Raw genomic sequence first — 13,534 nt, forward strand, 5'->3', positions numbered from 1 at the left:
GTGGGTTGGAGACACACAGAGAGAGCACAGGGTGTGTGTGTGTGTGTGTGAGAGGGGGGGGGGGGGGATTTAATTTAATTTTTAAGAATAATTTACATAACTTCTTTCTTTTATTATTTTCGTGGGTTTTCTCCGTGAGAGGGGGGGGGATTGAATAGGGGGCTAGGGGGAGGGGGCTAGGGGGAGTCCAAGCGCCAAAGACTCTTCATCTTTTCATATCATCTGTTAACAATAAACTTATTAATAACTTAATAAATGTATCCTTTCTTTATCTAACTGGTCTCTCCTTGATTGAACTTGACATACCCAAAAATAAGTAAGGCCATGGTTTGAAAAAACCAAGTGCAATCAAGTGTTTTGTTTTGTTTGCTATAAAGAGCGTAACATTATCTCTCACCAAAGAAAAAATGAAATAAAAGTATTGATATATGCTATTACAAGTTGGGTTTTCTTTGATCATGCATCCGCAGCTGAATGTTGGTAAAAGCTGAAAAAAACTGTTTGTGTTTAGTTTTGTTTTTGAATAAAAATAAAAATACCCATCACTCCTTTCTTTGTCACGCACATACATTTAAATACTCTTTTGCATGCCTGACTCTGAAGTCAAGACAGGCATGATCATGCAACCTTGTGGGTACAGGGCTCAGGAGGTGGACTTGGGGCTCCCCATATGTGAAGCCATCGACATGTGGGGACTGGGATGTACCCTGGCATTCTTATTTTTTGGCCGGGACGTGCCGCGTTCACACCAAAAGCGTTGCGAATAAAGTCCTTCTTTGTGAGAGTTGACCAGTTGAGTTTTTCTGTGTGGACACTTATACCATTGCTAGATAGTGCTGATATTCAACATTCATCGACATAGAAAAAGGTAAATGATCAGTTGTTGCTGCCCCATAAAGAATGCCCATACATCCGAATGAAGCATGTGCATATGCATTATTATGTGAGTTAGTCACTAAAAGAAAGAGTAAGTGATTTACTTTTTCAGACTAATTTACATAACTTCTTTCTCTTTTTTTAATTATTTTTTGTGGGTTTCCTCCCACAATCCAGAGATGTCTGCGTCGTTAAAATACAAGACGTAGACTAAAACATAATCCGTAAAGAATACAAATTAAATTTGACTATGAATACACGATTCATTATTGTAATTGACATTTTTTTTAAAGCATAAAAAGGTGTTTTATAATGCAGTAACATGGCGTAACATGCACCCAAAGCCAGAGAAGGGCAATGAGGACCAAAGTGTGATCATTAAAAAGATTTTCAGATGCCATAATTAAAAAGCTGTTTGGGGATATGATGAGAACACGGACTTTTGGCTTCTTTAAAACATGTCACGAAATCTAAAAGTCAAGTTCTATATTATTGTATTCTCTCATATTACTTAAAATGTTTGAGTCAAATCATATTTTCCTTAGAAGTATTCAAACAGCCCAGGTGGACGTGGTATATGTCTGGTTTTCAAAATGAGATGTGAACAAAAAATAAAATGGAAATAAGATTAAATGGATTGTATATTTTTGGTTTATTATGGCCTTCCAACAGGCTCATTCAAATTAGGACTCAAATTTCATCATCTACACGGTGACTTCAGCATTGTATCTTTTATCAGAAGCTGAACTCGCTCTAAAATCTTTATGAAATCCTGCAACATTAAAAACTCATTTCATCGTGTTCATAATATGCATGAAGGAAAACAGGCTCGCAAAAATAGCAAGATGTGATTTTCTTTTTTTATTAGACACTTCAATGCCATGTTAGACACTTCACGGCTTAAACGGTTTTTCAGATACAGTTTTGTTTTCAATAAATTACTCCCAACGTGAACCGTCTCCCTCTTTGTCCCATTCACCTGCTACACTGGGATTGGTTCTCCAGCTGGTCTTACTGGTGTAAAAAAAAAAAGAAAAGAGAAAAAGCCCATCTGACCGGCGCTATCGGGTTTAACCAGAGGAGCGTGTCCTCCGGTTTACCTCGATAAGGCCGCTGGTCACGGAGCACAGGTCAGACGAGGGCTCGCTGGAGAAACGCATGCTCCCATGATGCAATGCAACTACTTTGACCCAGTGTGTCCAGGGAAGGGGGACCGTCCAGAGAGACGGACTGCGTTAGTCCTCCCAAGTTTGGTTAGAGCACATTTCACAAGCTTCCCAACCGTTCACAGCATAAACCTTTAGCTACCTCAAACATTACTGAACTGTAGTGATGATGGGGATGATGAGAAAGGTATGGTTACATTGTGGTGTTATTTTTGGGGAGTTTTTTTCTGATCCGATGTGAGGTCTCTTAAACCCAGGGCGTCAGAGCGGTGTCATCAAGCATTCAGCCGATTGTGTGCCGTCGAGGTGTAGATTTCTATAATGAACGTGAGCGCGGACACGTGGCATGTGTCCCGTGTCCATACCGAGAGATCAGTACTGATTTTGACTGCTCATGAAAACCGCTGTCGGACGAAGTTTTGATCGAATTTTGGTTGAAAACTCGAGACGAGGACGTTCTCCCAACTCCGTGAGAGCAGCCTCTCAGTCACCAGCAGTGTTGTGAAACAGGTGGAAGAGCCTCAATGGATCGGTGTGTGCCGCCGGCTTCACCGCGTCTACGTGGTGTTACGCCCCCTCACGCGGAGGTTACGCCCCCTCACGCGGAGGTTACTTTCACCATCCATATACAAAAAGTGCTTTAAACTCGACTGTCGACAAAACATCCCAGCTTGAACCATCTTGACGTACCCAAAAATAATGGACATCAAAGCTCTTCCTTCATACAATAACAATGAACGTGAACTGTCTTTCTGTAAGGCCATGGTTTGTCTCAAAGAAATTAAAAACATTCAAGTGCAATCAAGTGTTTTGTTTGCTATAAAGAGCGTACCAGTATCTCTCACCAAAAAAAAAAAAAAAAAAAATGAAATAAAAGTCTTGATATATGCTATTACAAGTTGGGTTTTCTTTGATCATGCATTAAGGCACCGCAGCTGAATGTTGGTAAAAGCTGAAAAAGGCTGTTTGTGTTTAGTTTAGTTTTTGAATAAAAATAAAATTACCATCACTCCTTTCTTTGTCATGCACATAAATTCAAATACTCTTTTGTAAAAGTTATATAATATATAATATACGAAAACTCTTATGTACAGTCAAATGTCCAAAAGGCATATTTCTCTTTTTTCCCCCCTCTGCACATACATATAGTGTACAAGATTCCCTACATTTACATGCTTCAAATGCAAGTCACATTTTTTGGAGCTAGAATTCTTATTGGTCACCTCCCAAAAAGGAAGGTTTTTAAACTATGTACAGCCGATACGCTCGGATGGGACGCCACCCACACAAGCTCCACCTTCAAACTCCGGATGCCCCCTGCTTCTCACTCCTCCCGCTGCTCCCTTTCAGTCCAGGTTCAGGAGGCTCAGGATCAATCGCCTCGATATGAGGTAGGAGTTTATTTCCCAGTGCAAAAGAAAAAGAAAAGTCCGCTCAGCTACTGCGAGTCGGCTTTTGGGCTGGAAGGAGCGCCTGCTAGTCGCTGGTTCTCCTTAGGGGGGCGCTCTCATTCTGAGAGACTCTGAGGGTGTGTCCGTTGGACAGCAGAGTCTGCCTGAGGTCAGACTCGCAGTCACCGTCGAGACCTCCGCGGCCCGACCCGCCGGACAGTTTCACCGGCTTGTGGAAGGAGTCCTCAAGTGATGGGGGGCACGCCGGCGTTGGTCCCGCCCTGCTCACTGACGAAGAAAGAAAAAGGGAGGAGACGTCAGTGACAAATACACAGCTTTAGGGTACAGAGGCAGTGGGATGCATGCATGAGGCTGCTGCGTGGACACGTGGAGGTGAGAATTGGTATTTGGAGGCCAAATCCACGGGTACTACTCGGTGCTAAAGAGGCCGAATCAGGCCCAGACGTGCAACGAACTCAGTGCTTCTTTACTGTATCTGAGAGAGATATCCTGAGTGGCTCTGCGTGTGCGACGAGGATACAGGAGCCGACCCATCAATATTATGTTGAAGGGAATTTGCTTTGACAATGGCTCCTAAAGCCCTAATAACTTCTCAGGATATCACCGGACATTAAATGTCTGCTTTTCCTCGGAGCGCTCAAAGCAGGTTTAAGCTCGCCACACTCTGATCCCCTTACCGTTTCTATCCTGTTGGTTCGGCTGTAACGTATTGTGGTTTTTCGGACACGCGGAGCCTTGAACGTCCTTCCGGATCCCGTTGGGCGTCCCGTTGCAGAGCGGGGTTGAGTGCGGGGTTGAGTGCGGCCCCGCGTCATGCAGCTCCCCCGGATAGCAGTGAGAGTAAGGCGGGGGAACCGAGTACTGCTGGTACTCCGAGCCTCCGGCGGGGCCGAACCCGTGTGTCAGGTAGTCCGAATCTTTGGAGTAGCTGCTGCCGTTCTCCATGCAATCCGTGCACACTACTGCGCCGTCGAAACCTGCAGGCGGACGGATGGGGAGAGGGGAAATAAATGACTTTGGAAACAGAATAATCAACAACTGCATGTCGACACTGTGGTTATGGTGTCTGCTGTAATTATTCCTGAAGCTGAGCACACCTCCACAGACTACTCTGCTCATGGGGAGCGCCAACATTTGACAAGAGACCGAACCGTCAGGTACCTGTGGGGTCCGGGATGTGTCCGTTGGGCTGAGGTCCACCGCCGGCCTCCACTAGGATACACGCATCCTGCCGCTCGGACAGCGTGCCCTGGGAGGAGAGGTAGCTGGGTACATCTGGAGGAACTATCGTCTCATCTGGTGGAAATGAGAGAGCCGAACACGAAGCATTACAACCAGGGCTGTGGGGACTGTGACGCCAGAGCTATATATATATATATATATATATATGGTCACTCTTGAAGGTGTTACAGAAGAATCTAAAACTCAAAGAACTGATACCACTTACTGCGTTTTAATATAAAATGAAAGCAATAGAGGCAGGTTCCCCAAAATAATGTTTCTTAAATTAACTCAGTTATGTCACTTAACTTTTAGTTTCTTTTAACTTGTCTTATTCTGTGTGTTTTGTTTGTAACTATGTGTTTCTTACGTTGCTGCCTGTCTTGTCCAGGTCTCCCTCGAAAAAGAGATTTTTAATCTCAATGGGACTCAACTGGTTGCATAAAAGGTGTAAATAATAAATAAATAAAATTATTAATAACATTGTTTTCTATATATATATATATATATACAAAACAATGTTATTAATAATTTTATTTATTAATTTTTATAATAATAATTTATTTATATATATATATATATAGGTTTTCTATACATTTCTTATATATTGTCCTCCTATTTTCCTCCTTGTTTGCCTGAAAATATAACTACCCAAGATTAAAAAAAAAAGAGGAAAAAAGTTCACCTGTGTTGGTGACGCTGCACTCCTCGCTCTTCTTCCTGGTCTGGTAGATGATGCACACCCACACCAGCGACGTCACCACGATGCTCGTCACCACCGCGATGACGATGATCCCTATGGTGACCGTGCTCGGCCCCACCGGCAGAGTGCAGGGGCCGCGGCGCAGGTTCACCACCAGCTGGCTGTGAGCGCGCTCCGTGCCCAGCGTGTTGGACATGAGGCAGGTGTAGCGGCCGGCGTCCTCCAGCGAGGCCGAGCCGATGACGAGCAGCTGGTTGCCCGGGGTGAAGTGGTGTCTGTCGGAGGGGCGCAGCGGCAGGTCGTTGCGCAGCCAGGTGATGCGGGGCGGGGGGCTGCCCAGCGCCTTGCACTGCAGGGCCACCGTGTCCCCGATCACCACGCTGCGATCCTCCAGGTCCTGGGCCAAGTGGGGTGTTTCTGCAGGGGGGGGAGGTGGGGGAGTGATTAGGATTCCTGAGGTACGTGATTTCTATTATTCTTTTGTTATTCTCTTGCACCAACGTTTTAGGTGTCTGCTCTCGGGTTTCTGCTTGTTCACAGTATTGATTACAGACTGGTGAGTCAGCGCCAGCGGCCGAGCACAAAGTGGGACGTTCTGACTTTGATATCCGACCACTGAAAGCTCATCTCATAATGTCGGGCTCATCTAACAATCCTATTTATACATCTGAGGTCACATCTGTAATGCTGACTGATTCTGATAAACACTTCAATTGGTCATACATTTTAATTACAGCACAAACAAGATTCCTCTCGGGACAATGTGTTCAGTGTTTCCCTGGAAACTTCACATTCTGCTGAATGGAGCACATTGAACCGAGAGAGAGAGAGAGAGAGAGTGTGTGAGTGTGTGTGTGTGTGTGTCTTAGGCCTCCCCTCTCAGACTGAGCACTTCCCCTCACAGTGGGACATACACAGATTAAGAGATCTCACTTAACCCACTTCAGTTGCCCCTCTCTCTTCCATCAATACTTTCTACCTCTCCATCTTTACCAATCTCCCCCCCCCCCCCCCCCCCCCCGCCTCTCTAGTACGCTGCCCCCTCTTTCTTTTCGTTAAATCCCACTTGCCCTACCTTCCCCCGCACACTGACTCCACCATTCCAGTTCTTTCTTTGGCTCCCATTTTTCTCACCCGCCACTCTTTTCCAGACAGGGAGCCCTCGACTGCAGCCCCCACTCCCCTTCTTCCCCTTCGTTTCTCAAACATCACAGATTCAGTCCAGCGGCAGAGTCGCTTGCTTCAATATTTGACATTGTTGAGTGGATTAGCACTCGGCTTAGTCTAACAAGTCTCTCTCGCCTCTACCAGTCGGACCACATTAGAAATAGAAACAGTTGCTTCTGAGCGCGTTCATGGATGTTTAAGGCTTGTAAATATTATGAGTTAGCAAACCCACCCCACATTTATTTTTTTCAGCTCCGTTTAACAAGGGACTGCTTTGCTCAGCTCAAAGACAAAGCACAAAGATGATCTATGTCCTGAGATGGTTATAGGAGCGCAGTTTGATTTCACAGTGTAAAACAGCCAATAAACTGGGAGCACTGAGGCCTGCAGTGAAGCAGCCATGACTGTCTCTCCCACCGAGAGGGGAGAAGGTGGGAGGGTGGGTGGGAATGCCTAACAAACACCCCTCTGTGAGTCCCCCTTGCTTCCCCACCATCCCCCCTTTGACCCCCAACTCTGACCTTTGGCCATTGACCTGGCAGCAAGGCCACAGCTGCCGAGAAAAGAAAAACATAAAGCCTCTCATTCTAAACCCTCGGACCGACCGATTCCCAACCGAGCGGCAAGTTATTTAGTAAGTGCTAATTTTTGAGGATGTGGGAAAATTATCAACACCGGGTCACACCGAGCCCATGTCAAAATGGGTGCCGGTAGTAGCGGTGGAGGCTCTTACCCAGCACGGTGAGGGTGGCGTTGGCGGACACGGTGCCCGCTGTGTTTTTGGCGGTGCAGCTGTACACGCCCATGTCCTCCGGCTTGACGTCCATGATGAAGAACACGTCGTCGTCGGGCATGACGTGCATTCGCCGCTCCCGGGCGGCGGGGAAGTCCGTGCCGCCGTCCTTCTGCCAGGCGATCTGCGGCACCGGGTGGCCCTCGGCGGCGCACTCCAGCCTCGCCGTGTGGCCCGTCCTGATGGTGCTGTCCCTGGGAGTCTTCAAGAAGGACGGCAGGACTGTGGACAGAAGGGACACAGCGCGAGCATCAGTATCGTCCGTGCGTCAACATTTCTTTGACTTTTTACACTTTCACACCTGGAACCGGATTCTGCTGACGCAGCTTTTTGGGTTCAGAGCTGGTGCTGGCAACCAAACCATTGAACTTCTGGGCCGGTGCCCATGACTCTGACCCTTCTATAAGCCAAAGCAGGCACAAAAAAGCTGTAAAAACACCTTCTGCCATTACACCACATAGAAAAGAAGCAGCTCCAGGTCTGATGCAGACTCGGGGCGGGCAACCGAACTCAAGATTTATACTCTCCACTTGCTGAAAAAGCAGAATGAGAGCGCAGAGGAGATGGCCCCTGTTAGCGCTGACATGCAGATAAATCAATTTGTTCCGAATACCATCCGAGGAGAGACGGAGGCCCGGCAAGTAAGAGGGAAGACTTCATTCGCGTGAAAGAGAAAGAACTCAGCGTGGCCACGAATCTCAATCGCCCCACTGTCAACCAGGACAATGGAAACTCACAAGTGCAACATTAAACAGGCATTGTGTTTGGTGGACATAATAATTTTTTTTCCCCCACTTCTGTTTGCCTTCTCTTAGAATGACACTAGACCACTCCTCCATTTGCACCGCTATCTTATCTTTTACAACCACAATGACCCACTTCTCCTCTTCCATGATAGTAATATAGTCTATCCATCATCAATGTCAGCTCAAAATGTCTTTCGCCTTAAAAAACTAAAATAAATGTAAAAAAAAAACTACCATTGACGACGAGGCGCGCCTTGCTGGAGTAGGTGGAGCCGAAGTGGTTGGTGATGATGCACTGGTATCGGCCCTCGTGGGCGAAGGTGACGTGCCGCAGGTGCAGGATAGTGGTGTACTGCATCACGCCTCCGCCTGTGCCCGGCACATCAGACGTCGCGCCTTGGTGGTGAGCGCGCACGTGGGCATAGTTCTCCGTCTCTGCATGGCGAAGCAGCTCCTGGTCCTTGCGCCACGCAAAGGTCATGGGGGAGCTGCTGCTGCTGGCGGCCGTGCAGGTGAGACGCACGTCGCTGCCGAGGACCGTCACGGAGGTTTCCGGCTGCACGGTGATTTGGGGCTTCGGAAGGTCGTCTGAGGGTAGAGTGATAGGAAGGAAGGAAGGAAGGATGAGATGAAAAGAAGGACGAGATGAAAAGAAAGAGACATAGTGAGTTAGAAGCATAAATCACCGTCCAATGTCAAACATCTCAGTAGGTTTCTGAATGTTATGTAGAAATTAATTTGAACAGAGACAAAAGAAAAATAAAACCACATAAGGATTTATTTTTCTGTTTACTTTCACTTTTACTTCACTACATTTTGCAAAGAAAACTGATACTTTTACTCTCATACATTTCCCCTGAAACCTTCGTTACTCGCTACAAAATCAAATCTATCTTTAGAAAAAAAATGAATCATGTGACTAACGTCGGGGACTGTGGTGGAACACAGACTCCAAGAAAGCAGGTTGAATTAGTAGTGCTAGCTTGCAAGTTAAATCATTGGTTAATCACGTTATTGCGCAATTGCAAACAAGTGTTTCCCACCGGATTAGAGTATATCTCTGGCGGGGGAGAGACATATCGTCTAATTTAGCTATACATGGTGTATGTTTGGCTAACGTTCGCTAGCTATCGTAAATCAAATGAGACAATTATAGTAGTAGACAGACCGCTAGCGAGTTAGTAAGCTGAGGAAGTGTTGACAGTTGTGAGATGTTGTTGATTGGAGTCATCTTAGCTATAATCATTGCAGCACTAGTTGGCTAACGTTAACTTAATGTTAGCTAGCGTTAGCCAACTAGTGCTGCAATGCTAGCGTTAACTTAATGTTAGCTATCGCTAAGTTGGCTATCTTAACGTTAGCCACCAGGATTGTTAGGAGCCACCACGCGAGTGCAGCATTGCGATTTGAACCGCGTCAAAGGAGGCAGGTGTCCTTTCTCAAAACACTGACCTCATGCATCAAGTTGATATTTTTTGCTGAATACAATATTATGCATTTGCCCTCTACATCCTCTAGTCGGAATGAGCATACATATAAACGCACTGTTACAACTCCTTCATAGTGTCATATTGCTTTTCGGAGAATTATGGTGATAAGTCCATAGTAGATGCAAAAGTATACTTATGTACAATATATTATGTTGAACATTGTTGCTCCTGGATTGATCACAGCCAACCCAATTATGTTCAACACAACTCCTTGTCCTTGGTCATGACACACTTAAAAGAATAAACTTAATAATTCTCAAAATTGACTCTTTGCTTTTTCTTAACAGCATTTACTTGTACTTTTACTTTCAATACTTAAGTACATTTAATATCAGAAACTTACTTTTGATACTTAAGTACAGTAATTATCAGATACTTTAAGACTTTTACTCAAGTAGTATTCTAATAGGTGACTTTTTACTTTTACTTTATTGAAGAAATTGTACTGGCTTGATTCTTGTTGTTCCGAGTTTGGACTCATGGTTTAATGCACTTATTGTAAGTCGCTTTGGATAAAAGCGTCAGCTAAATGACATGTAATGTAATGTAATACTTGGGTAATGTTCCAGTAAGGTATCTTTACTTTTACTCAAGTATGGTTTGTGGGTACTTTATACACCACTGCCACACACACACACACACACACACACACACACACACACACACACACACACACACACACACATAAACATAGATTCAGCACATGCATAACTCACCACACACAAAGCTGGTGGGCGCAGCCTGGAAGATGCTCGTGCCCTTCAGGCTCTCCGGGTGGGCACAGGTGGCATTGACACCGGCCTGCAGGCCGCGTGTCACCAACCAGTCGGGCAGCCAGTGGAGCTGGCAGTCACACAGGAAGCTGTTGCTCTGAATGAGACTGGAGAGGGGAGGAGTAAGTACATGTGGTGTAAACATCACATCTACCTGTAACTGGATACGCGCTTTCTGATACGGCGTGCACGGATGCCAAAAGCACTGAGGTTTCGATCCTAACCGAGGCTGCCGGCTGTTTCTGCACATGTGGGGTTGTGCACATAAATGCATGTGTATTGGTGTGAATGCATTGGGTACTCACAGGGTTTTGAGGTTCTTCATTTTACCGAAGGCATCGGGCTGGATGGAACGAATGGCATTCTCTCCCAAGCTCCTGTTGGGACATTGCACACGTCTCATCAACTGTTTACACACGCAGGGTTTCATGAGCAAGGGTCGGCCTTTTAACCATAAATAAATATCCAGGCCCGCATGTCCGAGTGTGCTACATGCCGGCTTTTCCCTGCCCTCATTTGACGAAGGCCTGCGAAAGAACTTATAGGAATTCCATTTCTTCTGCGGAGCTCGCCATATGCTCAATAACTTTGTTCCTGCGCAGAGGCAGGGGAAGAAAAAAAAAATAATAATAAAAGGGCCAGAGTTGAGCTCGAGCTAGGCTAACGAGAAAGAAGCAGCTGGGCACTCGCAAAAGCCTCCGTCTTCTCCTTTTACAAAGACGCTATTAAATTGCTAGCAGTCTGCTTTCTGCCAGCAATTTTGGGCAAATCGACCCCCCCCACACCCACCAACCCTCTCTTCCTTACTCTCACTCCGGCAGGGGGAGGGGTAGCCGAGCATTGTGGGATACTCACAGGTGTTCCAGTGTTTCCAGGCCAGAGAAGGCTTTCTTGGCCACCGACTTGATCTTGTTTCCAAACAGAGTCCTGCCGTTTCCAAACATGAAGGGTGTCGATAGATGAAGAGAGAGAGAGAGAGAGAGGGGGGGGGGGAGAAGGGGGAGAAGAGGGAAGGTGAAAAGAGAGGGAGAGAAGCACAATTAGCAAGGCTGAATCTGATAAGAGTGTGTGTGTGTGTGTGTGTGTGTGTGTGGGGTGGGGGGGGCGGGATATTGGAAATCCGAACTGTGCAGAGATTAGCCAGGAGGAAGGGTGGGGGAGATTGGATGGGGTTGTTGGGGGGGGTGGAGGACTCTGCACTGCTCTTCAAAGACCACTTTTATCTTTATTAGAATTAAAGAGCAACGACCGGGTATGTGTGGCCTACGGAGCACGTACACACTACCATGCGAGTGCCTGTCGAGTCTGGTTCTGAGCCAAGACATCAGTTGCTGCCCCCACCCCCCCGACACTACCCCACACTTGTTCTTTCTCCTGTCTTCACAGGAAGAGGAGACACGGCTGACCGGCTCACAATGAAGACTCGAACTCAACCACATGTACACACAAACAAACGTCTGTCTTGTCCCGGGGAAGACAAGAACCCTACTTTAAAGAGAAATAATAGTTTTTCAAGAAATGAATTAGGCCATCAAAGAATATAAAAATCTGAATAAAACGTACGATCTGCTCATCATTTTATCTAGCTGAGATCTGTAAGGCCCACTTCCCTCCCGTGTGGTGGCATTCACAAGCCGCTTTAGGACAGCCCAGTGTGTGTGGTGGGACACTTTGATGTTTCACCCCTTCTTCTCTGCATCTCTTTTTCCCATAACTCGCTTTGCCAGCGTCGGGATGCAGCGCGGGGCCGCTTCCGCCAACGCCGTGACAAAAGGGGCAGGGTCAGAGGGCCGTTTGATGTTGATGACTGAATGCAGCCCTCAATTTTACCCTCTCTCAGTTCCAAACAACAGGGACTGGGAAAGAGGGGGACGAGAGGAGCGGAGGCATGGAGGAGAAGTAGAAATAAGCCTATTGGAGAGCGAACCCCTGCCAGCTCGAAGAAAAGCCCTTTCTCCCATTCTTTCTCTTTCAGCGGCGCTCACACTGGGAACCATCTTGGCTGGACATCATCTTTTCATCCTGCATGTTGATGATTGCCCGTCAGTGCCAGAAACTCTTGTTTATCTTGTTTATCAACTTGCCAACTCTCGATATTGAACTGTTTTTACAAGCTGCCCTTAAGGAAAACACCTATGAGTAATTGTGAAAGAATAAAAATGATTCACTCTATCTTTCGATCTTCTTCTTGAACCATTAGCGGCAAAGACCCCCAGTTTGGCTATAAATCTACAGTGAAACAATAAAAAAAGATATGAAAGCCAGATTGAACTGGAGAGGAACTGGCGGAGGCTTCCACAGGATGACGGGAGTGGAATATTGCCTTCGATTGTTTCATGAACATGCCTTGTAAAAAAGGGAAGAGGAGCCCTATATGTCTTTGTTCAGGGAGAATACTTGTGACATGTGGGGGGGGGGGGGGGGAGACAGATAACTTAAACTGCAGCCGTAAACTGAATTGAAGGGTTAATCGGGATTTGGAAGTAAACTTTTGAAGAAAAACAAACTGTTTTTGAAGAACAGCAGAAAGAATCCCCAAATCAGTGGAAGGGCAGGACAGAGGGAGGAGAAGGAGGGGTTGATAGCAAAGGAGAGGCGGAGGGAAATAAAAGAAAGAAGGAGGGGAGACACTCACAGCTTGTTGAGGCTGTCCAGTCCAGAGAAGGCCCCGTTGGTGTCCTCTATTGTGCCTGAGATGTCATTATGGTCCAGCTCCCTGTGGAGAATGAGAGAAGAGAGGGGGATAAGAAAGATGCAAGGAGGGAGGGAAGGAGGAGAACAGGGGACAGGGTCTGCCAGCGCTGAAGCGTTTCACAGCCCTGGCAGAGGCTGGTCTGGAAGTCACGGGTTACCCCCCTTCGCCCACACTCCCTCCCCGACATCATCCTCCCCCCTTTGCACCTGGCCTTAAGAGCCCCTCTGCCGCTCTGCTCTGCCAACCAAGCGCATTCTTTCCTTAGAGGGGTGGAGAAGGAGTGTGCACGCAAGTATATGTGCATGTGCATTGGTGTGCCGAAGCGAAAAATCCTGACTGGGAAACACATGTATAATTCATGACAGCATGGAGAGATTGGCGGACACCCAGCGCCTCGTGAGCGGCCAAGCAGTCGGGTCCATTCGTCCGATCGGTGGCAGGTGTGGCCCAGCCAAAACTAAAGCCAAGAGTCTTAATGGTCTTATGGTTAGC

At 46.7% G+C, this 13,534-nt stretch overlaps 1 protein-coding gene across 1 annotated transcript in view; it reads right to left on the reverse strand.

The window, feature by feature from the left end:
* Positions 1–3,352: 3,352 nt before the first annotated feature.
* lrig1 (leucine-rich repeats and immunoglobulin-like domains 1) overlaps positions 3,353–13,534 on the reverse strand; it is a 32,949-nt gene continuing 22,767 nt past the window's right edge. Inside the window, exons 9-18 of the mRNA XM_034533467.1 lie at positions 12,983–13,063; positions 11,203–11,274; positions 10,653–10,724; positions 10,291–10,454; positions 8,319–8,672; positions 7,279–7,560; positions 5,361–5,795; positions 4,616–4,750; positions 4,132–4,431; positions 3,353–3,721 (exon numbers count right to left, since the gene is read on the reverse strand). Coding sequence (XP_034389358.1) covers positions 3,519–3,721; positions 4,132–4,431; positions 4,616–4,750; positions 5,361–5,795; positions 7,279–7,560; positions 8,319–8,672; positions 10,291–10,454; positions 10,653–10,724; positions 11,203–11,274; positions 12,983–13,063 — 2,098 coding nt within the window. The 3' untranslated portion in view covers positions 3,353–3,518. The remainder of the gene's footprint in view (positions 3,722–4,131; positions 4,432–4,615; positions 4,751–5,360; positions 5,796–7,278; positions 7,561–8,318; positions 8,673–10,290; positions 10,455–10,652; positions 10,725–11,202; positions 11,275–12,982; positions 13,064–13,534) is intronic.

Source organism: Cyclopterus lumpus, chromosome 5, assembly GCF_009769545.1.
Source record: "Cyclopterus lumpus isolate fCycLum1 chromosome 5, fCycLum1.pri, whole genome shotgun sequence".
Lineage (NCBI taxonomy): Eukaryota > Metazoa > Chordata > Actinopteri > Perciformes > Cyclopteridae > Cyclopterus > Cyclopterus lumpus.